Source organism: Cavia porcellus, unplaced genomic scaffold, assembly GCF_034190915.1.
Source record: "Cavia porcellus strain 051 isolate PalLab524CR breed Dunkin Hartley unplaced genomic scaffold, mCavPor4.1 scaffold_24, whole genome shotgun sequence".
Taxonomy (NCBI): domain Eukaryota; kingdom Metazoa; phylum Chordata; class Mammalia; order Rodentia; family Caviidae; genus Cavia; species Cavia porcellus.
The window spans coordinates 48,697,440-48,720,771 of NW_026947507.1; the positions used below are offsets into that span (position 1 = coordinate 48,697,440).

Sequence of the window (23,332 nt, forward strand, 5' to 3'; positions counted from 1 at the left end):
CAAGACTCTTATTCTTCTGTTTATATTTTGCACATATAACACGAAGAATAGAAATCATTTAAGAGTGATCATCTCAACATTTTATTCCAAGATACCCATACATTTAGAAACAATCCATAAACAAATAATATTTATAGATAACATTTATAATTAAAACTCATGTATGAAAAGGACTAGTGAAGAAAGTGGAAAACAGCCCCTTTTAGAAATATCATTATATGCTGAGAATGGAAAGCATGCCTATAATCCTAGTACCCGGGAGGCTGAGGCAGGAAGGTTGCAGGGAGTTTGAGGGCAGCTTGAGTTAACAAAGTGAGTTCAAGACCAACTTGAACTACATAATGAGACCCTGTCTCAAAAAGAAAAATATCAGAAGTGTCATTATGATTACTCAGCTCTTATCTGTAGTACCTTGCATAGTCCTCAGTGTGTTACAATAAACACTCAAGAAAAAACGGAATAAACCTTGTTGATTAAAAAGAAGTATATATAGATTGAAGAAGAACAGCATTTAGCTAGCAAAAAGAATGTAATTCTTTTTTTGTTTTTTTGAGGCAGGGTCTCGCTGTGTAGTTTAGGCTGGTCTTGAACTCTCAGCGATCTTCCTACCTCAGCCTCCCAAGTGCTGGGATTACAGGCATGCACCACCATGCCCAGCTAAGAATTGTTCCCTCAGTTTTGAGCTGGGAAATACTCCTATAAATATCCTTCGATGACTTCATATCTCTTTTTTCTTTTTCATCTCCTGGATAGAAAGAAGTATGGGACTGTTCTGAGTCCTTGTTAACTGGATGTACTAACTATTAATATACCATATGCTACTTCTGTGTAGCAGCTTTGCTTTCTAATTAAGACTCCCTTGGGAAAATTCTTGGACATACTCATAATGTGGGAATATATGCATTTTCAAATGCTATAAAATGTAAATATGTATTTCAGTGTCTTAAGTTATAGTTACTTGCTGTGTTCACTTAAATGAAAAATGTAACTGACAACTGAATGTTTTGTGCAGAGCTCTTTAAATATAAAGTAATTTCTCTTTATTTTAGTTGTTCAAACGAAGAAATGTCTCTTTGCCCAGAAATGATGACTCTATGCTGGAAAGTCCTATCCAGGATCCAGATATCAGTTCTACTGTACCTATCCCAGAGGTATGTTTTTGTAAATGTATTATGAATTATGCTACAACAATATTTCAGAGACAGTATTTGTAGCAGATACTATTCATATGAAACATTTAAATGTTGATTTTATTTTCTTTGTGTGCTGCAGGAAGATGTTATTACCAAAGACATGATGCATATGATTTTTTCTAATAATGCCGAAGAACAGCTAATGGCAACACAGAAATTTAGAAAGCTTCTTTCTAAAGGCAAGAATTATTTTTACTATGCATATATAATAGGATTTTGTAGTAGAGCTTCATTTTGTTAGATTTAAAAAAAATTTTATATGCCTTTATTTGCCAGACAATAGATTTTAGTTTCTTTTTAAAATATATACAAAGCTGAGTGTGATGATGTGCACTTGTAAGCCCAGCATTCGAGAGACTGAGGCAGGAAGATTACTTTGAGTTTGAGGCCAGCTTGCGCTGCGTAGTGAGTTCAAGGTCCACCTGAATTACATAGTGAGACTCTGTCTCAAAAAACAAGAAAATAAAAAACTAAAGAAGAAAGAAAAAAAAATATGTATACACGCACACAGACAAAATAATGTTTTTTTTTTATTATCAGAGTACTACATTCATTTTAGAAAAATTTCGAAATTGAAAAAAATTTAAAGAACCAAATATAAAAGTTGATTAATCTTGGTGTAGAGAAACAAGGTTATAAATTCTTATTGAACTATTTTTCAGACATAAATATTTTTAAATGGTGATGTAACATTATAGAATGTGAGTTTAGAATAATAATTGAGGCCTTAAATTTTTTTCCCATGTTTGAATATTATAACTATTTATAGAAAAATCATTGTGTGGGGCTGGGGATTTAGCTCAGCAGCATAAGCGCCTGCCTTGTAAGCAGGCAGTCGTGAGTTCAATCCCGGGTACCGATAAAAACAAAAAAGACAAAAAAAAAAATTAAAAAAAAAGAAAAATCATTGTGTAATCTAAAACTTTTTAAATGAAGTTGTGAGTCAAAGGCAATGAAATCAATTTACACTCTCTTCTGCAATTTATACAAGTATTTTTTACTGTATTTTTATTGGCACAGGTTTTAAAAATACAATTGCTTATGTAATCATTTTATGTGTAGCCTTTTTTTTAAATTAGGCCAGATATTTCTCCTTTTTATTGAGCTTATATAATTCTTTTTTTTTTTTTTTTTTGTCTTTTCCTTTTTCTCGGTACCAGGGATCGAACCCATGACTGCCTACTTGCAAGGCAGGCGCTTATGCCGCTGAGCTAAATCCCCAGCCCTGAGCTTACATAATTCTAAAATGTCTGTTATTTATTCAAATTTATTATATTGAGCCAATAAGAATCATTACTCAAAAACTTAAGCTTTAGTCTCTTATTTTCATATATAGAATTTACAGAATTTGCATTTATGTAGAATTACATATGTGAACTGAAAAGATTTTGAAAATGCCTTACATTCCTAACAAAGACAGAATTTCCTAACACATGAAGGATGTAAGAAATCTTACAGTCAGGTCCTTATAGGTTCTAAGGCATTTTACTTTTGTTTTTTTTATAAATACTTGTTCATACATGCATTTAATGCTTGTCTTCCAATTCTTCATCCCAAGATAAAGTAGCTTAGCCTTGTTAAAAAATCATTATACGGTTAAGAATGACTTTGGGCTAGAGATATCGCTCTGTATCATGAATGCCTGTCTTGCAAGCATGTGGTTGTGAGTTCGATCCCTGGTACCAAAAAAAAAAAAGAATGACTTCTTTTCCACCCCACATTTCAGTTTGTTGTTGTTTTGGTGATTGATATTACTTTGGCTAGATTAATATTTTTATTTTTTTATTATCTTATAATCTTTCAAGATTTTTTTGACATGTGTTGGATACCATAAATGATTAACAAAATTTCTATAGATTTTAGTATGTCTAAGAGTTTGTCTGCTGGTATTTTTATACTATAACTTCACCATTATCAGCATCTTTGTTTTGATTTATTAAGGTAGAGCATGACTCAACGGATTTTCTTTTCTTTATATTCTTCCCATCATTGAAAGTTGCAGTGCCAGAGTGTGTAAACATTCTTTATGTTTATGACGAAGTTGTCTAGATTTAGAATTCTTTGGTCAGAAGAGTTCATCTTCGTTTTTTCTAGTTACTCAAAGTTCTGTTTCTGTTAAAGTATATTGCTTATTCATAGAGATAGTCATTTTTCTTCTTAAAAGTGGAGTTTTGATTGGGTATACATGAGGAAATAGTTTTTTTTTTTTTTTTAGTAATTGACCTAATTCCTGACAGATCTCTCAGGCTTAGAAACATATTAGAATTACTACAGTTTTACTTCACCTTTTAGTATAATAATCATGGGAAAATAGCTATAACTAGAACTCAAAGATAACCCAGTAGAAGGCTTGCAAATAGTGTTGTTACTATTGGTTTTAGGGAGATAGAGATATGCCTCTGTTGACTCCACAGCCTACATTTAGCATCAGCTTGTATTCCTATACTCATGATAATAACCTTTTGCCAAAGTCTGACTTCTTGGAGGGTGGAGCAAAGATGGTGGATAGATAATAGCTGGCTCCCTGAGATAGTCAACTTAGAATTCAACATAATACAGTGTGGGGAGGCCCGAACAGAGGAATATGAATTCTCTCGTCCCAAGAAGAAACTAAGGTTAGAAGAACCAATCAAATATACAGTCCCGGTGCTATTATTGAAACAGCTAAAGATTCAGCGCTCCTGCAGCAATGGGCGACTTGTCAAGCTGTGTGAGGTCCCGCTGCTTCGACTCACTGGAGGCGCAATCACACTGAGGTTGGGGGTTGGCTAGCTGAACAGAGAGCTCAGCTGGCGGGGAGCCTGCATCGACCTGTGGTGAGTGACAGGAGTGGAGCCACTCCACAGAAAGGGGACCTCCGGCAGATGACATTCTGGGTCTGGGCAGGACTGGCAATTACAAGGCGTAGCAGTGACTTCAGTCAGTTGTTCCCTTTCTGAACAGGATTGGTGGAGCGAGCTAGGCATGGGTCAGGCAACCTGACTGGGACCCAATAGGTTGTCTGAAATCAATTCCGTACTGCGGCAGTGCACAGTAACCACACTAAGGCAGTGAAGCCTCGGAAGTTTGACTGATCCAGAGGGGAGGCGACGCATAGTAATACAGTGCAGGCCTCAGCAGCTTGACTGATTGGAGGGGAGGGGCCAGCATACGCTGCTCCTGTCTGCAACTCACTAGCACACTGCAGTGGGAAGGGTCACCTAGCCAGCTTGCTTCAGAATAATTGTAACCAACAAAGAAAGAAACTAGGGCCTCCTAGAAGAAACAAAAAAGATGAGAAGAGGAAGCAACAACAAAACGTTCCCAAGTCCCAACCCTGAGAACATTGACCCAGAACAGGTAAATACAAAGGAGAATGAGAACAGCAAACATGCAATATCAGACACAGCACCAGTGGACATAAAGAGATATCTTTGGGACCTCATAGACAAGTTCAAAAGGGAAATATTTAGCCAAGTAAAGCAAGATATAAGAAGATTAATAAAAGAGATGCTAAGAACCCCTCAAGTGGACACAGACGGAAGAAGGGAGGAACTCAAAGGAGAGAACCATTTGATGAAGAATTTAAAAAAATATAGAATACATGAAGCACATTCAAAGAATTCAAAGAGATTATCAGGAAATTAAAAACTATGGAAAGATGGCAAATCTGCTTGAAAGAAACTAAGGATAGATTATCCAAAGTGGAGGACAGTTTTGCAGTGTGAGATTATGAAAGGAAAAACTTTTTAAAAATAACAAGGGAACAAGCAGTAACAATACAAAGGCTAGAAGACAACAAGAGGATCTACAACTTGAGAATAAAGAATGTGAATGAAGAAACAGGGGTAAAAACAAAGGAACTACAAAGGCTATTCACAGAAATAATTAAGGAAAACTTCCCAAACATAGGAAAAGGAAATGATATTCTGATGTATGAGGCATACACAACTCCAGCCATCAACAACCAAAATAGAGCTACACCCAGGCATATAATAATCAAGATCCCAGAAATTCAATGTAAGAACAGAATATTAAAAGCTGTTAGAGACAAGAAACAGATAACCTATAAAGGAAGGCCCATCAGAATCACGGCAGACTTCTCGACACAAACCATCAAGTCAAGGCGATCCTGGAGCGAAATATTCCAAGCCCTGAAAGAAAATAACCTGCAACCCAGATTGATATACCCTGCTAAACTGTCTCTAGAAATGAATGGAGAAACAAGATGCTTCCAAGACAAAGAGGAACTTGGGAAATTCGCAGCCACCAACCCAACTGTACAGAGAATACTGCAAGGTATTCTAGAGAGAGAAAAGTACTAGGATTCCAGGAACAGTGGCAGAGAAGCCTCAATGACTGGAGCAGAAAACAGAATGAAGAAGATAAGCAGACAACTGATGGCAAAAAGCCATCATAACAGAAGAGCATAACAGAAATGAGGCAGAGAAGGTTGGTTATATAATCTCTAATATAGATGGCCTTGATACACTAAATTCACACAAAAAAAACCACACGTGGAGTAGATCAGGAGGCAGGGTCCACTGAGATACTATTTATAGGAAATATAATTAACATGAAAAGAGTACATGGAGTGAAAATCAAATATGAGAAAACAATGCTCTATGTGACAGAGAACCAAAGAGTAATAGAGGCAACTAGACCAGTATTTGTGGATAGGTTGGAAAGACAGGCTTTAATAGGTAAAGGAATACAATTAGAGATCAAGTCCAGGAGAGAGAAGGTTCGGAACCAATTACATAAATAGTAGATTGGTCCCCCCCCCAATTTAAAATCAAGGGTCTTAGTCAGATTCCAAAATGCATAGTGTACCCTGGGGAAGTGAAAGGGGAGGGAGAGTCTTAAAAAGGAGATGGCAGAAGATATTGTTAATAGTGTATCAGGATTTAAAACCCACATTACTCGCACCACTCTGCTTAGATAGATTTTATTCTCTTTTTTTGGATAGATTTTCTTCTGCCCCAGTTGTCTCGTGCATTACATTTGAGGTCACAGACAACTATCCCCAAATCATCAGGGTATAGCACATTAATCATCTTTAATTTCCTATTATCTTAATCTAGAACCCTGTATGACTTACACTGTTTTATCATGACTGATCTTAGTTAAATCTGGTTTGTTTGATTGCTGTTTGGTATTGAAAGATTTTATGCAAAACTGATATGATTGATAGTATCAAGTCAGAGTATAGGCAACTACACTGAAGATGACAAGACTCTACGATACATATTCTGATTTGATTACTGCCTGTTTTTGAAGTTTTGTACTATATACAAAGTTCAGTTTTTATTAATACTGTTATGTACTGATATATTCAATTATGCTATCTGATGATATAGTCAATTCTATTGAACATAACAAGAGACAACACAGGAACTATGGTAGAACTCCTTGTACAACGGTCTTATGTCTTTTTCAGTTTTGTTTTGTCTTGCTTTGTTTTGTTTCTCCCTCTAATATAGAAAAGATAGAAATACATGTTAAGACTCATGCATGTGTAGAATTGCTTATGATACATAATGAAATGAACCAATACTTTGAAGAAAAAGAGACACTAAAGTACCCAGTGCTGATCCTGGAGTGTCATGATGTGAAATCCAGCAAAACTATTATTCTTTGTTCAGAATGACTTTAGCCTGCTTTAGTTTGTTTAATCGCAACATAAATGAAGATATGGATAACTGCATGTATGTTTAAGTGTTTAGAATTAACAACCATATTACTAAGTTTGTGTTGGATAGTTGAACAGAACTGTTTGCTGTCTCACTGTTTGAATTCCCACTTTATGTGTTCCACTTTTGTAACTTGAACAACTATTTGTAAAAGGACAGCATGTTAACATTAACTAGTGATTTCTTACTGTTTATTTTTTCTCTGAACGTATGTGTTATTTCTACCAATTTTCTGTTTTGTTTAGACTTTCTTTAAATAAAACTTTTAAAAAATCCGACTTCTCTATCATGGTTGTTCTTGTGCATGTAAATCACAAGTCATCTTTGTTACTGTTCCTCCACCTTGTTTTGTAGAAATCCCTCCAAAGCCTTTTGTTTTATATTATTCTTGCTTAATTTTCTTTCTTTTCTCTAATCTCTTAAATTAAATTTCTTTCTTTTCTCTAATCTTTTAAATTAAAAAATTAATTAGTACATGTTTGTAGTATGTAATGACTACATTCATCATGGAGAGTTGGTGTAGGTGCGTAATACATCTTAATTCTTTTCACTTCCCTGCTCTTCCATCTCTTGCTTAGAGTTCAGTGCTTTATTGCTTCTTTACATTGCCATAAGGACTGAAAGACTATATAATGGTTTTTGTCACTTTTGTAAAATTTTCTAGAGCAGTGGTGGTGGACCCATGGCATGCCTATTACTGTGTTTTTCTTTTGGACAAATGATGTTAATGTAGAATTGTTATTTTTTAACTAAAGCCTCAGTGTTCAGCTGTAATTGCACTATTGGCACTTTGTGGTAAATATAAGTGGGGGTTTGGGTTGCAGTGTGGCAGTCTTTCTCTACAAGATTTGCCATCATTAATATAGAGTATTATTTTTTATTTTCTCTTTACGTACTAATAACAGTTCATGATATGTAAGATGGTTGGTAATGTTGTTTTCTTTTCAGTGGAGAGAACCATAAATGTGTTTCCTGTAATTCTCCAGGAAGAGACTGCATTTGGGTTCTGATCTCTCTGTATGTCATGTTTGTATCTAAATTTGCCTGCATATATATAGGAGTCCAGTGTGAACTCCTCACAACCATCCAAACGAAAGTTTTTCTTCTTCCAAACTCATCTTATTCTACTCTCAAACAGAACAAGACAAATTTTTGTCTCTCAAAAGTAGTAAATTTAGTATTTTCTTTTGGGAAGAAAAAAAATCAACAATGTGAAATGATAACTAAAACCCTGTAGTTTTTGTTTGAGTTTTTTAAAAGCTGGAAAGTAAATGGTTTAAAGAACATTATATATTATTTTATCCTTTTAGGTAGGGTCTGGAATGAACATTTTGAAGAATTTGGACTTTTTATTTAGAGCACCTAAATTAAACTAATGGATATAGCTTCATTAATTAAAATTTTACAGAATTTAGAAGTAAAAATGAGAGTTCTGTTTTTTTTTTTTTTTATGACTAGATAGACTTATTACTACACAGATATGTATGGTGGATGTAAGACCAGGAAAAAAAAAGTAAGCATAGTGGTATGAGTTTGGTTTTGTTTATGCTACATTTTTAAGAGTTTATGAAAACAAAAGGGAATCTAATAGACACTTAGAGATACAGTCTCGAGTGTGGTAAAATTTTTTTAAAGAAGTTTATGAAGTAGCATAAATGATAAGTGACAGCTGACAACTGAATTAACAAAACATAAATCTTCTAGGAAGAAAAGAAATAGGAATAAGACTTACAGGAACACCAATAGAGGTACTGCAGAATCACAAAAGGTACTTTTTATTGAAGCCAAGGTAGAAAAGATTTCTTTGTACTTAGGTAGTATCTGAAATATTCTTTTAACTTTACTTGTATTTCTGTGGAGTTTGTGATACTCAGAAGTCTTTTACATTCATAAAAATTTATGAAGAAATTTGGATTGTCCAATAGTATTTTTATAAATAATAAGTAATGTTACAAATTATAATTATAAAATAGAATCCCTTTTGGCTGAGGGACATTAAACAAGTTGTCATTTTACAGATGGAATTATCCTTGGGTAACAAAGATAGTACCGTAGAGGATTATTGGGAACCCTGTCTCTGAGATGCTCTTTTGACTATTGCACTGAAATATTTGTGTATAAAGATGACCTCCTAAGTAGTCTTCAACTTATGAAATTTAAATTTACAGGAAATACATATTTAAATATCCTATCCTTATGGTTAATGAAAAGATAGAACTTGTATAAATATTGCAGTTGTAATAGTATTTGTCTTCAGTTACATCTAGTTCAGAGTTTTAAACTTAGATATGGAAACCTAGGTGAGTTATTTTGTGTAAATTGTTAACTGAAATATACTTTTCGTTTAAGTATTAATTTCTTATTTTTAGAACCTAATCCACCAATAGATCAAGTTATACAGAAACCGGGAGTTGTTCAGAGATTCGTGAAATTTCTTGAAAGAAATGAAAATTGTACTTTACAAGTGAGTCTAACATTTTCTTTCTTAATCTCTTTATAGAAATGATATATTGAAGTTTCTTGGGGGCTGGGGATTTCGCTCAGCGGCATAAGAGTCTGCCTTGCAAGCAGGCAGTCATGAGTTCGATCCCTGGTACCCACAAAAAGGAAAAAGACAAAAAAAAAAAAAAAAAAAAAAGAAAAGAAAAAAAGAAATGACATATTGAAGTTTCTTGTAAAAATGATTTCTCCAGTAATGACTGTTCCAAATGGTCACTAAATACTTATCAATTAAATGGAAAGGTAGGGTTATCTGTCTTGCCCTGGGTATGATTACAGTACTAGTTTCTTCTAGGAATTGTTATTTTGTTAAACAATTTGAAAAAAAATGAAACCATTGTTAATATTAACAAAATTTTATGGTTATCAGTATTTAATAAACACTTATTTTGGAAAACTCAAAATAAAATGTTAATGGTTTAATTTATTTTGGTTGTTAGCTAACTAGAGTCATAACTTTTACCTTTAAAACACATTGCAGCTGTTCGGTTCTTTTTTTAGAAAAAAGATTAGATCAGTATGCTTAAACATATGACCAAAATTAGGTTTGTCCTAAAGAGCATTACTTCTTAGTCATAAATAATTTGCTGCTAGTGGTAAGCCACTTCAGTTTCTAAGTATTCCAATGTTAAAACAACAGTAGAATAAAATGATTATCCTTCCTGATCTCATTTTTTTTTTCCAGTAGTGCTAGAGGTCAAACTCAGGACCTTGCATATCTGACAGGCACTCACTGTTCTACCTTCCTAGCTCTGCTGTATCTATTCTTAAGTAAGAGCACAAGGTGGATTATATCTTATATTTCAGGAGTTGCAGAAGACGTATACCTAATTATCAGTGCTGTTGTCAGTAATGAAAAGTAGTTATTTGAGTAACAACTTGAGTAGTGTTCCACTTCTCTGAATGATTTGGGAAAGGCCTTCACGTTTTAAGTATAAGCAAAGGATTTTTCTGTAAATGTGAAAAGTTGTTGATACTGTTTACAGTAAGGATCTCTGAGGAAAATTATATCTCTGAGCATATAATATTATGCTATTATAGTCCCCTTTTTTCAGTTAAAAATCCAGGAATCTAGTCCTTTTGCTTTATCCGAGCTCTAATTCTAGACTAAAACTCAGGTTTCCTGATGTCTAGATTATTATTTGGCTCTTTAATTTGAATTGTGTGGAAAAAGAAATGAGTGAATATGAATAAAGTCAGTGAGTGTTGGTTTGAGCACAGTATTATACAAGGCGTAATTTTGTAGTTCCAAAATTAAGACATTGTTCTTGACTACAGAACTTCTACTTCGTGTTCCAGAAGGGAGACATATAAACAGATTTGGATTTGTATGCTTAGTGCTATAATAGAACTATAAACAAAGTGTTGAGAGAGCACAGAGGTCATGGCCACTTATTCTCTGTGGAAAAATTAAGAAGGACTTCACCAAGGTGGTCCTGAGAATTAAGGAGAATTTGGCTGACTAGAAAGAGGAAAATGAATTTCACGTTGGAAAGATAAAATATACAGAAAGTGTGGCATATGCATAAATGTTGGAAATTTGAGCACTTATTAATCATTGTAATTAAGCTTAAATTCAGCAGTATATGCCAGCTCCATGTTGCACATGTTACCTTGGTATGTATGAATGTACTAGTTCAGACCACTAGTCTAACTAATAGAGAAGCCTCCAGCTGGGGTCCAGTAGGCCAGACTGATGGACAAACAAGTTTTATTTGGTCTGCACACACATTTTACACTTGATCTTAGTGGAAAGGCCAGGAGGTTGTGCACACATTTTAAAATATGTCGAGATGCTTATCCGACTTATATTTTGGGGAAGTTCAAGTGAATATCCGTGGTTTTCAGCTAACTTTGACAAATCAGGAGAGTTAACTTTGATGCCAGATAGTAAAGATGAAATGGTTCTAAGTTGAAGTTCTGGGTGTTTTCTGTTTTTTTCTTTCAGTGCTGGGGAAGCGTGCTAGGCAAGTGCTTTACTATTCAGCTGCATATCCAGGCTTTTTCTTTCCTTTTTAAAATGTAGCTTGCATTGTGGTTTTTCACAATTTTGCTATGTTTGTGAATTTAACAGTCTTCGCTAATGCATGCTTCTAGGAGGGTACAAGGAGAATTTTGTCGAGTAATCTTTTGTTGCCTTCATTACATTTTTTTTTTTTTATCGGTACCGGGGATCGAACTCACAACCACCTGCTTGCAAGGCAGGTGCTTACGCCGCTGAGCTAAATCCCCAGCCCTCATTACATTATTTATAATGATTACGATTATAATCTCCTAACTTTGTCTTCTTTCTTTCTTCTTTTAGTAGGGCTGAAGTTTGTTCCCAGAGCTTTTACATGCGAGGCAAATGCTGTAGCACTAAGTTATATCCCCGACCCTCAATGATTTTTTTAAAATACAGATTCTTCCTTTAAAATGTTTCTTAATCTCACACATAATGAATATACTTTTTAGTATTTCAGTAGTGCTTTGTGGTGCACTTTTTGTTAATTTCTGACATCCACATTACTAAGAAAACTGTATTCTTGCAAATTACAGTCCCTACTTAGTTTGTGAATTTATAGGTTCCTTTTAATGCAACTTTGGGAGTTATGGATTGAATTTTCTCAGTCACTGCTATTAAAATCCATCATATTTAATAGATTTAGTTCTAATTGGATAGATATGAGTAGCTTCACAAAGGGTCTGTTGCTTAAGAGAATAACAGGAATCCTATTCAGTGGTTCTGGTAATAGTAAAATCTTTGTGTTGAATAAACATCTAAATTTCTGAATGTCTAAATTTTCTTGTCTTAAATGCAGAGGTTGATGATAATTGGTCCTAATGGAAACAAGTGCTTCTTATGATTCTGTTGTTCTATTAGTGTCTTATTTATTTTTAAATTGCTTGCTTTAGAACACTGACTCTAATGATAAGCATTAGGAGTTTTATGAATTATAAAATAGTGTGTGTTTCTATACAGTATTGTTGATTTTGTAAATTTCCATTTTCCTTCTGGGTCTTGTTTTCCAGATTGAAGAAGAGGGTTTTTTCCTTTTCTTTCTTTCTTTCTTTTCTTTTTTTTTTAAGAGCAGGATATATTGAATGGGGGAAGAAGGCTTCTGTCTGAGAGGGAGAGTGAGAGAAGGGGTCCTGAGTGGGTTGCCAAGAACCTTGCCTTTTCTAGGGATTTTTGTTTGTTTGTTTGGATTTTTTGGTACTGAGGATTGAACTCATTACCCTTACACTTGCCAGGAAGGCGCTTGGGCCACTGAGCTATATCCCCAACTCCTTTTCTAGGGATTTCTATAGAGCAAAACCTCAATGTGAGGTGGATCCAAGGTGGGAAAAAAGGGAAGTCACAAGGTGGGTGCAAGGTAGGGACAAAACCATGGTAACTCAACCAGACCACGAGCATCCTCACTCAGGTAGTTGTTGATTAAATAGGGAAGTAAATAATGGAGCAAGTAGGCAGTGGAACAGAACAGGGGCTTTCCTGCAGGGGGAAGGTCCATGGCTCTTGCCGACTTTCCCAAGGTAAATGATATGTATTTAGCATTTAGTGTATCAGTTCCTGTTGTTTTATCCTTGGGGAAATATGTGGGTGCATTCCTTTCATCTTTTGCCTTGAGGTCTAGCCCTCAGCAGATTGTGTATGTCTCCCCCACAATTGCAGTGTATCCCGGTCTTCTGTATTGGTTCCTGTCCTTGTGTGACTACCTATAAAATTTTTTATCTGACTTCGCAGTTTATAACATTTTTCTTTTCTGAGGAAGTACTCTGGAGTGCCACAGGGGAGCAGTGGACAATGATAAAACTGGCTTCTTAAGGCTGATAGGGTTATAGTTGAATTTAGCAGTCAGAGATACTCCACTGCAGAGGGTCTGTCTAAAGGCCCTCAGTAGACGACAGGCATTTTTTTCTTGGGTAAGTGTGTATCTTTATGTCTGGAGGAGACAAAGCCAAAGAAACCATTAAGTATGTATGGGCCAAATAATAAGATCAACAGCATAATTATGAATATAGTCAGTAAAGATTTCCACCAGTAGGAGTTTCCCATAAGGAGGATAAGGATAAGGTCCAGGGAATTTCAGAGTCTGACATACCATTAATTTGCTGTCTAATATCGTGAACAGCTATTGAGATATTAGCAGTAGGATCAGGAATATACACACAACATTCAATTTCTACAATGCACAAGTATTCCCCTCCTAGTAGACTGTTTAATGCCATCTTGTTGTGGAGGATGGCTTTTTCATTAATTTTACCTCTTCTTTTAGAAGAGAGAGAAGCTGCAATATCCTTTAAAGCCTGCTGAATACAGTTAGTTAAGGCCTCAATGTGTCACATAACCCTCTCTTGACAAGTTTAATCTGGTGGAACCCAGTAAAAAAAATCTCACATAGTTTTATCTATGTGATCAGTTTGGGCCTAGGCAAAAATAAAGTTTTGAAAAATTAGAGCTTGTATAATCAAAGCATGAGCACTACAGTGAATAGCTAAGTCTTAAAACGGTTCTTAAAGGACTGGAATAGCAATTGTAACTCACTAGCTCTTAGACCCCTCTTGATGGAGTCTGATATTTTGTCATAAGTCTCTCCAGCTTTAGCTATAATTATCTCCAAAATTTTGATGACTTCAGAGGGTTTTTTCTTAAGAATTTTCATGTATGAAATCTGATTTGACAGTGAATCTTATTAATAGTCTTTCCTCTCAGACTTCGCCATCTAAGTCTTATATCCCTGTCCTTCTTCTCCTTCCTGACATTTTCTTTCATGCTTTATTTTGTTTTCTCTCCCTTAGTTTGAAGCTGCATGGGCATTAACTAATATAGCGTCTGGAACTTTTCTACATACAAAAGTAGTAATTGAAACTGGAGCAGTTCCAATTTTTATCAAACTTCTTAATTCGGAACATGAAGACGTTCAAGAACAAGTAAGTTTCTAATTTGTATTGATATATATATATATATATATATATATATATATATATCTATAGTTACATCCGTATTTTAATTTTCTCTTAAAAATACCATTTATGATTATTATTACAAGTTCATTTTGTGGCTAATTTTCCTGTACATTGTATTTGTTAATGTAATTATCAAATTGGGAAGGTGCAAGAATGAACTTCCTCAGTCATAATCTTGTTTTCTTTACAAGTGTGGTATTAGCTAACATAGGAGTTACCATTCTGGAATTAAAGAGCATATGAGACCCAGAAAAATTACTAGATGATCAAAGGTTACAGTAAGTGGCTGGCAGATTTTAAATCTGAGCCACTCTGAGTCCTTATTCTCTATATGTAAGATGAGTATTTTAATATTACTTCTTTTAAAAATCTCATATTGTCTTAAGTAGAATCATTTTTAAATATGTTTTTTGAGTCAGTTTTCAGAGTTTTTTTGTTAGAGGGATAATTTGTTGACATACAGTTGTACTATCCAGAGAAAATCAAGTATTTTGATATATTTATTTGGCATTATTTGTATGTACATTGATCTGTTAATCTGTCATTTCATTCATCACTGAATTTTATGTCTTTTTATATCCTTTTAACACTAATTGGGAACTTTTTCTTACAGCTTTATTTTTTGAAGAAAATTTCACTGATTACTCAATATGTGCTTGTGTGTTTTCTATAACTTATCATCCTTGGATTTTTATATCTTTTTATTTCTAGCTTATTAATGTTAATACTGGAATGTATAATCATGTATTTGTTTTCAAGTTCCTTATTTTATTAAGGAAAATGACTGTCCTGTCAAAAAGTAGGAAAACAGTTTAAAATATTCAATATTTCAAGATTGAATTACAAAAAGATAAGATCAATAACATGTCCTTCAATAGAATATATTTAGAGAGGTTTTTTTTTTTTTGTTAAAAAATAAGTTTAGATATAGAGTAGAGGGGTAAACGTATTAACCCGTGGGTTTGTTTGTTTGTTTGTTTGTGGTTTTTTGAGACAGGGTCTCGCTATGCAGTTTGGGCTCACCTTGAGCTCATTTTGTAGCCCAGGCTGGTCTCAAATTCACAATGATCCTCCTGCCTCAGCCTGGAAAGAGCTGGGATTATAGGCATGAGCCATCATGCCCAAACCCATGTTTTAAATGGTAAAATTTCGCAATTGAAAAAATACTCCTGTCCTTTCTACTTAATGTGAAAAGTTGGAAAATAAAATGATAGTTTGTATTTGCGTATCTAATATAAGTGAATAATTTGATGCTTACTATTTATTTTCAAAAGTAAGCTGACTAATCAAGCTAAAATTCTCATTTTTAGCCATTACTGGGTTTTTAAATGCTTTTTTCTATCTTTCTTTTCTTATTCTAAAAATCAGTACATTTCCAGTTAGAGGACTTTTTTTTTTGTACTGGGAATTGACCTCACGACTTTGCACTTGCCAGGCAGGTGCCTGTGCCACTGAGCTAAATCCCTGGCCCTAGAGGAGTTCTTGGCATTAGGAACTGAACTATATTATAAATAATTAGAAAATGTACTAGATAGATATATTTTGTCTCCATGTACGTTCAGAGTGAATACATATGTTTTTTTGTTGAGTAGCATATAGATATTTTACTAGTACTATGTAGCACATATATATAAAAAAATTTTTAAAAAATCATTTAAATTTGTTTTAAAGTAAAGCTGCACTTTTAGAGGTTTTTCTTTTTTATTACCTTACTTTTATTTTCACATTTTGAAACCTATCATCTTCTTCATTCTGTACAAAAATCTTGTTCATTTTTTGGATATTTTTTTGTGACCCAAGGTCTCACTGTGTTCCTCAGGGTGGCCAGAATCTTCCCATCCTCCTTGTTTCAGCCTCCAGATGACTGGAATTATGTGCACATGCTATTATGTCCAGCTGTGTTAAAACTTTATTTTTAAAAGAGAGCATCATATTTAAGATACTGTTTTAAAAGGATTTTTTCTTATTTTTCCAAGGCTGTTTGGGCACTTGGTAATATTGCTGGCGACAATGCAGAATGCAGAGATTTTGTTTTGAATTGTGAAATACTTTCACCTCTTTTAGAGTAAGTACTTTATCACAAGTTAATACTACTTTTGGAAAAGATATACTATGTATCTGCATACAATTAATTTCTTCAACAATGTTTTATAATTTTGCTTATGATTAGTTATGCCTAGTAGCTTGTAAGTAGGTAAAACCAGGAAAAATGATCAAATTATATCATATGTCTTTTATATTCTTTTAAACTATACTTGACAGTGATTGTTGCTTACTTTGGTGACATAAATATTCTACAAATGAGTGTGTATGTAGTTTATAATACACTAAACTTCAAACGTTCCTATAGTATGGAATTTTTAATGCTAGAATACATGATGTATGTAAGAGGTCATTGCGTTTTTCTATTTGGTTTTTAAATGTTTAGAGAACATTTTTAAATGTTAGAGAACAAGGGGCTTGTTCTCTAAAAAGGCTTTTTTTCTCATCTAGTAGTTTCTTCAGCTACTTTACACATTTTTTAGAAAAAATTTATACTGTAAAGTCCTTTGCAGAAATTACATAAAATTATTTAAAGCATAGATTTCTTTATGTTATTTATCATTCATAAAAAGGATCTTTAATTAGCCTAAATACAATTTTCTCTTACAAGCAGTAAGAGAAAAAAAAGAAAAAAAAACATGTCAGAAGGTTAGAAGGTAAAATTTCAATTCTATATCAATTCTGTGCTATTCTCCACCTTTCCAGCTGAGGAATTAACTTCCTATAGACAGAAGTGATTACTCGGCATGACATCCTGCTGCTAATATTAATTACAGATCAGTTGCTTCTAGGCCACTGAATCACTCATGTCACTTTCATTACTTACCCAGTATTTCATGTCTATGAGAAGTTAGCTAAGCTCTGGAAGAAAATTCTGATTTCAAGTTTCATATCAGAATCATTTTTTCAAGTCTGTGCTATTAACAGTTTCTCTTAATGTTTCAATAAGACATTTTGGTGACCGGATATATATGCTTTGTAGATTTACTTAGTATTTGTGTCTATTACTACTTTTGGTTGTTTTTTATAGATCTTACTACTATTATTATTATTTTGTTTTTTGGAACTGGCAGTCAAACCCTGGGCCTTGCGCTTGCCAGGCAGGCACTATGCTGCTGTGCTAAATCTTGGCCCTGTAGGGCATTTTATTATTAATACCTCAAGTTGGTAGTGGTTTCTGAATTAGTATGCATTTATTTTGTCTCATCCTTTTAAATGTTGTAAGAGCTTTTAAATCATGAATGAAGGAACAAACTAATGGAGCCCCTACAGTAACTAGCTATGTAGTACTATATGTAAACACAATGAATTTCAGGATAAGATGTTAGAACATAGGAAAGTTTAGTTTCATTACAAAATCTGATCTTAGAAAATTTCAAAATTTCATTGAAAATTTTAAGAAAAGTAATAAAAAGGAAAGTTGTTTATAAGATGCTCCCACTATTTAAAATGATTATGAATTATCTGTTACATAGAAATTTACATTTAGCTACTGTTTATCAGTTCTGTTTGAAATTTTAGTTTATTGCTAGATCATTTGATTCTTGATAAGTATCAATCTGTTACTACTATGGACTATATAACTTCATGACTTTTGTTGTGTCAACTTATTTTATATTTTATTTTATTTTTTGGGCAAGGACTCAACTATGTAGCCCACCTGGCCCTGAATTTGTGATTTCCTTTCTCAGCCTCCCTAGTCATGGGATCACAGGTGTGCACATCTAGCTAGGAGGGGTTTTTTTGGCACGGGAGTGGGGGTTCTTTTTTGAGGCAGGGTTTCACTATAATGGTTCCGGCTGGTCTTGAATTTACTTTGTAGCCCAGGCTGGCCTCGAATGTGCATTGGTCATCCTGCCTCAGCCTCTTTAGTACTGGGATTATGGGCATGCGCTACCAGGTTCGGTACCTAGCTGGTAGTTTAAATTTCATTAAATTTTAACTTGTAAGAAGGGATTTGCACTTATAATAATAATCTCATTAACGTAGAAAAAGAAAAATAATGAAACAAGGATTGGCCAATTTAGGCCCTCAAGCCAACTCAATAGCTTGCTACTTGTTTTTATGTATTAACTTTTATTATAACACAATAATACTCATTCACTTAGTAAATTTTAGTTGCTTTCATGTGCCCTCAGCAGAACTGAGTGGCTGCAGAATAAAAAAAACTAAACTTCAGTCTGGTGAAATATGTCAATCCCTGATGGTCAAAATTACGTATTTTGTCTCTAGGTGAAATATATATTTCAGGAGGCCTTAAATCTATTTATAAGAAAATCTCTAGAACAGAAAAATTTTTAACATTTAAAATACAGATAATGTGAAAGTATGTAACTCAGTGGCATTGAGTACATTTCCTAGTGCTTTATAAAGTGTCACTGTTGTTCAGAACCTTTCACCATCTCTAGTAGAAACTCAGTAGCCAATGTACAGTCACATCCCTTTTCATATCATTCCAGTTATTTTAAAACCGAAACTCTGCTCTGTCTATGGGCTTATCTATACTAGGTATGTCATATACCAGTGGCACCTTTTGTGTCTTGACCCATTTTTTTTTTTTTTTTTTTGATACCAGGGATCAAATTCAGAATCTCGTGCTTGTCAGGCAGTCGCTTGTATCATTAAGCTAAATCCCCATCCTCAACCCTTTTTCCTTACATTGCTTTCAAGATTCATTCATCATGTAGCATGTATGTCATTTTTTTGGTATTCTGTTTGTGCAAAAAAGCCATTATCTTTGAATCTGTAGATTGTTTTGTGGAGTATTGCTATCTTTATATTAGCTCTTCCTATCAAAGAATGTAGACCATATATCTTTTAATTCATTTAGATCTTCATTAATTTTAGCAGCATTTTTTAATTTACACTGTACAAGTCTCCTTGTTTAAATTTATTCCAAGTACTGTCAGTTCCTAATTTGTAATAGCTCAACATACGATATTTTACCTTTTTTTTTTTTGTACAGTAAAATACATTTAATAAAAATTATACTTTGAATTTTGATCTTTTCCTAGACCAGCAGTATGTATGGTGTGGTTCTGTTTCATGATTCTGAGCAGCAGCATTGATGAGCAGGAGATTGTGAGGTCACAGAGATAGTGCTGTATAACATATTGTGCTGCTAAGCTGTGGTATTTGATAGGTGTCAACTTTCCATCCCTGTGGGAAAAGGCCAGTTATGAGTCACTTTATTTTTTAAAAAATTTTTATTTTATTTTATTTTTTGGTACCAGGGATCGAACTCATGACCTTCCTATAAGGAAACAGGGTTTCTTCTGGTTTAAGAGGTTTCTATCCATGTTGATTAGTTCTGTTGCTTTTTCCCTGTGGGAAGGCTGAGCATATCATGGCGCTGAGCATATCGTGGCACAGCATGTGGGCCAAGGCTGCATACTTAATGGTAGCCGGGAAGTAAAATGAGTAAGAAGGGGTCCAGCATCTCCATAGCCCCTTAAAGAAACTGTCTCCCATGACTTAACTTTCTTTCTGTGGGGCCTGCCTCCTGAAGGTTCCACTGCCATCCAGTAATCCAGTAGCTGGCAAACAGGCCTTTAGTATGGGAATCTTTGGTAACATTTAAGATCAGATCATAACAGTGGGTTAGGTGTATTGCATGCATCTTCACATTACATTTTTGGTTTGTTGTGGATTTATCGAGAAGTAACCATAGTCATAAGTTTAAGTGTATCTGTATTTTTATGCTGTCATAAGATTATTTTCTTGCCAGTTTTTTTTTATTCATTGGAAGTGTATAAAAAATGCAGTTCATTTGTGCTATTGATCTTGTGACCTGCAATTTGACTGACTGTATCTACTAGCATTAATGAGTTTCTGTAAGTGGGTGGATTTTTCTTGATTTCTATATACCAGATCATATTTGAGAATTAAGTTCTTGCTTTCCAGTTTAGATGTCTTTTATTTATTTTTCTTGCAGAACAATTATCTTATGTCTTCTTTTCCATTTCTAATTTTAGTAATTTGAGACTTCGTTGGTCTAGAAATTTTAATTACTTGTTTTGCTTTTTTTAATGACTTTTTGGTTTAGTTGAACTTTTTCTAGTGTTTTCCTGTTTGTCTCTGCTCTTTATTATTTCCTTTCTTCTGTATTTAAAGTCTTGTTTTCTAATTTCTAGTAAAAGGTTAGGTACTTGATTTGCAATTGTTTTTCTTTTTGGTTTTTTAAAAATTTTATTTATTTTTTAAAATTTTTTAGCACCAAGTACATTCATCAAAAAAGAAGAAAACCATGAAATATCTCTATATCTTTCCTTGAGAAATCAAAAATAAAAGAATAAAATGAAAAATGAATAGATGAAAATAATAAAGATCAGAAACACAATTGCATATCAAACTGCCAACATAATTTTTTATAAAGATTAAGATTTTGATTCTTAAATTTCTGTAAAAATGGAAAAGACTCAAAATAGTCTAAACCCCTTTTGAAAAGGAACAAAATTAAGAGCTCCAGCCCTCTCCCGCGACTTATCACAAAGTTACTCCAATCATGAGAAAATGGCATTGATATTAAGATAGCTGTATGGTCTTTTTGAGACTGGGTTTCACTATGCAGTTGAGGCTGCTCTTGAACTCACTTGGTAGCCAAGGCTGGCTTCGAACTCACAGAGATCTTTCAGCCTCACTCCTGAGTGTTGGGATTACAGGCGTGCGCCACCACATCCAGCTTTTTCAATCATTTTTAATGTGCTTGCAGTTACAGATTTCTCTCAGAGTGTTATTTTCATTGTGGCCCTTGCCTTCATTTCTTAGCCAAGCCAATTATAGCTGTGGCTTAGCATTCACCTTTTGCTTGTGCTAAGCCAGAGGTAAAAGCCTACCTGTAAGATGAAAGTCTTTCAGTCTACTGAAATTTTTTTTTCTGAGCATGTCCTCTGGCCTGGGCATGTGTGTTGTCTAGATGTCTGATACTTGGGGAGACTTTCTACATCTTTTATTCCCAAAGTGTTTTACACCCAGGCTTTCAGCACCTTTCTCATCTGTCCTGCTCCCAAGAACCCACCTCCTCCAAACAGCCCTAACCTCCTAACAACACATTCAGCTGTGAACTCATCAGTCGACCTATCCATTCAGATTAATATTCTAGTGATCTAGTCAGCTTCCCAAAGCCCCATATTTGAACACATGAGCTTTTGAGGGTTCATTTTTACCCAGGCTGTACACAGGGTAAAAATTCTTTTAGTTGCTATAAACTTTTTTGACTGTCTCTCAAGTTGTCATAAAGTTGATTGAGATAGTGTTTGTAAATTTTATCAGTATTTCTGTGGTGGAAAAGTTCCCCTCTTCATTATTTTTGCTATTGTCATTCCAAAATAGGTTTCCTCCCAGTTTTGATAGTCTATGTTTCTAGAAGATTTGTTAAGATCCTTAGAAGGTTAGCAGACTCCTTGCAAAAGCAGAATTGCAAAACACATTTTGTATGTGCGGGGGGTTGATCAGAACTCCTCATATCTGTGGAATAAAGGAAGACTGGGGAATAAAGAAAGACAAAACACAATGTTCAGGGTACAAGGGGACAGGAGAAACCTGCGTTCTCACAACGCAACACAGTTGGTCCACAGTTGGCCCATGTTTATTAGCACAGGAAAAGAGGCAGAGTACTTTTCCTGGAAAGACAACTGTGGTAGACAGGGAAAAATGAATGGTTCTTCCCTCTGCCCAGATGCCTGCATGCTGCACATTGTCTTCGGCAGATGTTACCTTGCTTAGGAGCACTGTGGCTACCAGCTTTCCCTGCACAGCCAAGAAGCGTGGCAGCCTTCTACATACTTCTTTGTTTCCTTGGGCAAGATCTCACAGGCCTGGAGACCATGAGTTATATGGCCTGGTCCTCAGTATGATAAAATATTTTGTATTCCCTGATCTCTTAACATTTGTGTGCTTTTTTTCTTGAGGTATAAGCACATCGGTGAGGGTCACAACTTTCTAAAATCTTCAAGGACTACTACTTTGGAGGATGGCCTATTTAAATATCAATAACTAAAACAGATAAAACATTCTTTTATAGAAAGTTATAAGTAGATTAACTTCTTAGACTGAAAACTTGTTTGAGAAGTTCACTTTCTTTGCAAATACAAGAGACACTTGAACATTTTAGTCAATCTACAACAGATTTGGAAAACCAATGGGGCAGAAACAGCTATAAAGTTTTGTCTTTTTTATGTTGCCTTTGTCTCGCAAACTACATATTTTTTAAAGTGAAGATTTATCCCCACTTAAGTAAAGATTGAATAGAATTCTAGATATGATCATTTGTGTTATAATTTTTTTTGTTTTATTTTTTTCCTGCCTGTTTAGTTGTTGAATATATATATTTGAAACCATTAAAACATTTGTTGATGTAACACAAGCTAATTTTGTGTTGGTACATTATTTTACCAAGGGTTAGTTTTGTTCTACATCACAATTCTTAATTTGTTTAGATTTTTATTAAAGATGGTATAGTTTTTATTAACAAGAAGAAAGTAATCTTATACCTATATACATATAAAAGCAATACTGAACATTTTATATTAAAATTTATTAGCAACTGTCTTGAGATTTCTGGGAAATAGAGTGGAGCTTAAAACTTAAGCAGTTTTGTTAAACATAGAGACATGAAATTAATATTCTAAAGAAATTCTGAAATTTCAGACCTTGGGAAAATGATGGTATGTTAAATAAAAATTGAGTGTGAATGATTTTAAAATAACATACGACTTTTGAGAATAAAAAGAATACTATAAATAAAACCTCACACAACACTTAAATATATAGTTGATTAGAAACAAAACACACCCTGTAATCCCAGCACTGGAGAGTCTGAGACAGGAGGATCACTGTGAATTCAAGACTAGCCTGAACTACATAGTGAGACTCTGTCTCAGAAAAAAGTATAAATAAATAAAATAAAAGCACAAAACTTCCCATATCAATGATCTTAATTAAATTTGACCCTGAATTCCATACATCTTGATTTTG

The 23,332-nt window shown here is 34.2% G+C and overlaps 1 protein-coding gene across 8 annotated transcripts in view; it reads left to right on the top strand.

Moving 5' to 3' along the window:
- Window positions 1-23,332, top strand: part of Kpna5 (karyopherin subunit alpha 5) — an 80,670-nt gene that overhangs the window by 10,210 nt on the left and 47,128 nt on the right. For all 8 annotated transcript variants that reach the window (XR_010042718.1, XR_010042715.1, XR_010042716.1 and 5 more), the window contains exons 3-7: window positions 1,050-1,151; window positions 1,273-1,372; window positions 9,235-9,329; window positions 14,147-14,278; window positions 16,291-16,379. Coding sequence is in view for 4 of the 8 variants with exons in the window: in XM_005008136.4 (XP_005008193.1) it covers window positions 1,050-1,151; window positions 1,273-1,372; window positions 9,235-9,329; window positions 14,147-14,278; window positions 16,291-16,379 (518 nt within the window). In the remaining 4 variants the exon portion in view is untranslated. The remainder of the gene's footprint in view (window positions 1-1,049; window positions 1,152-1,272; window positions 1,373-9,234; window positions 9,330-14,146; window positions 14,279-16,290; window positions 16,380-23,332) is intronic.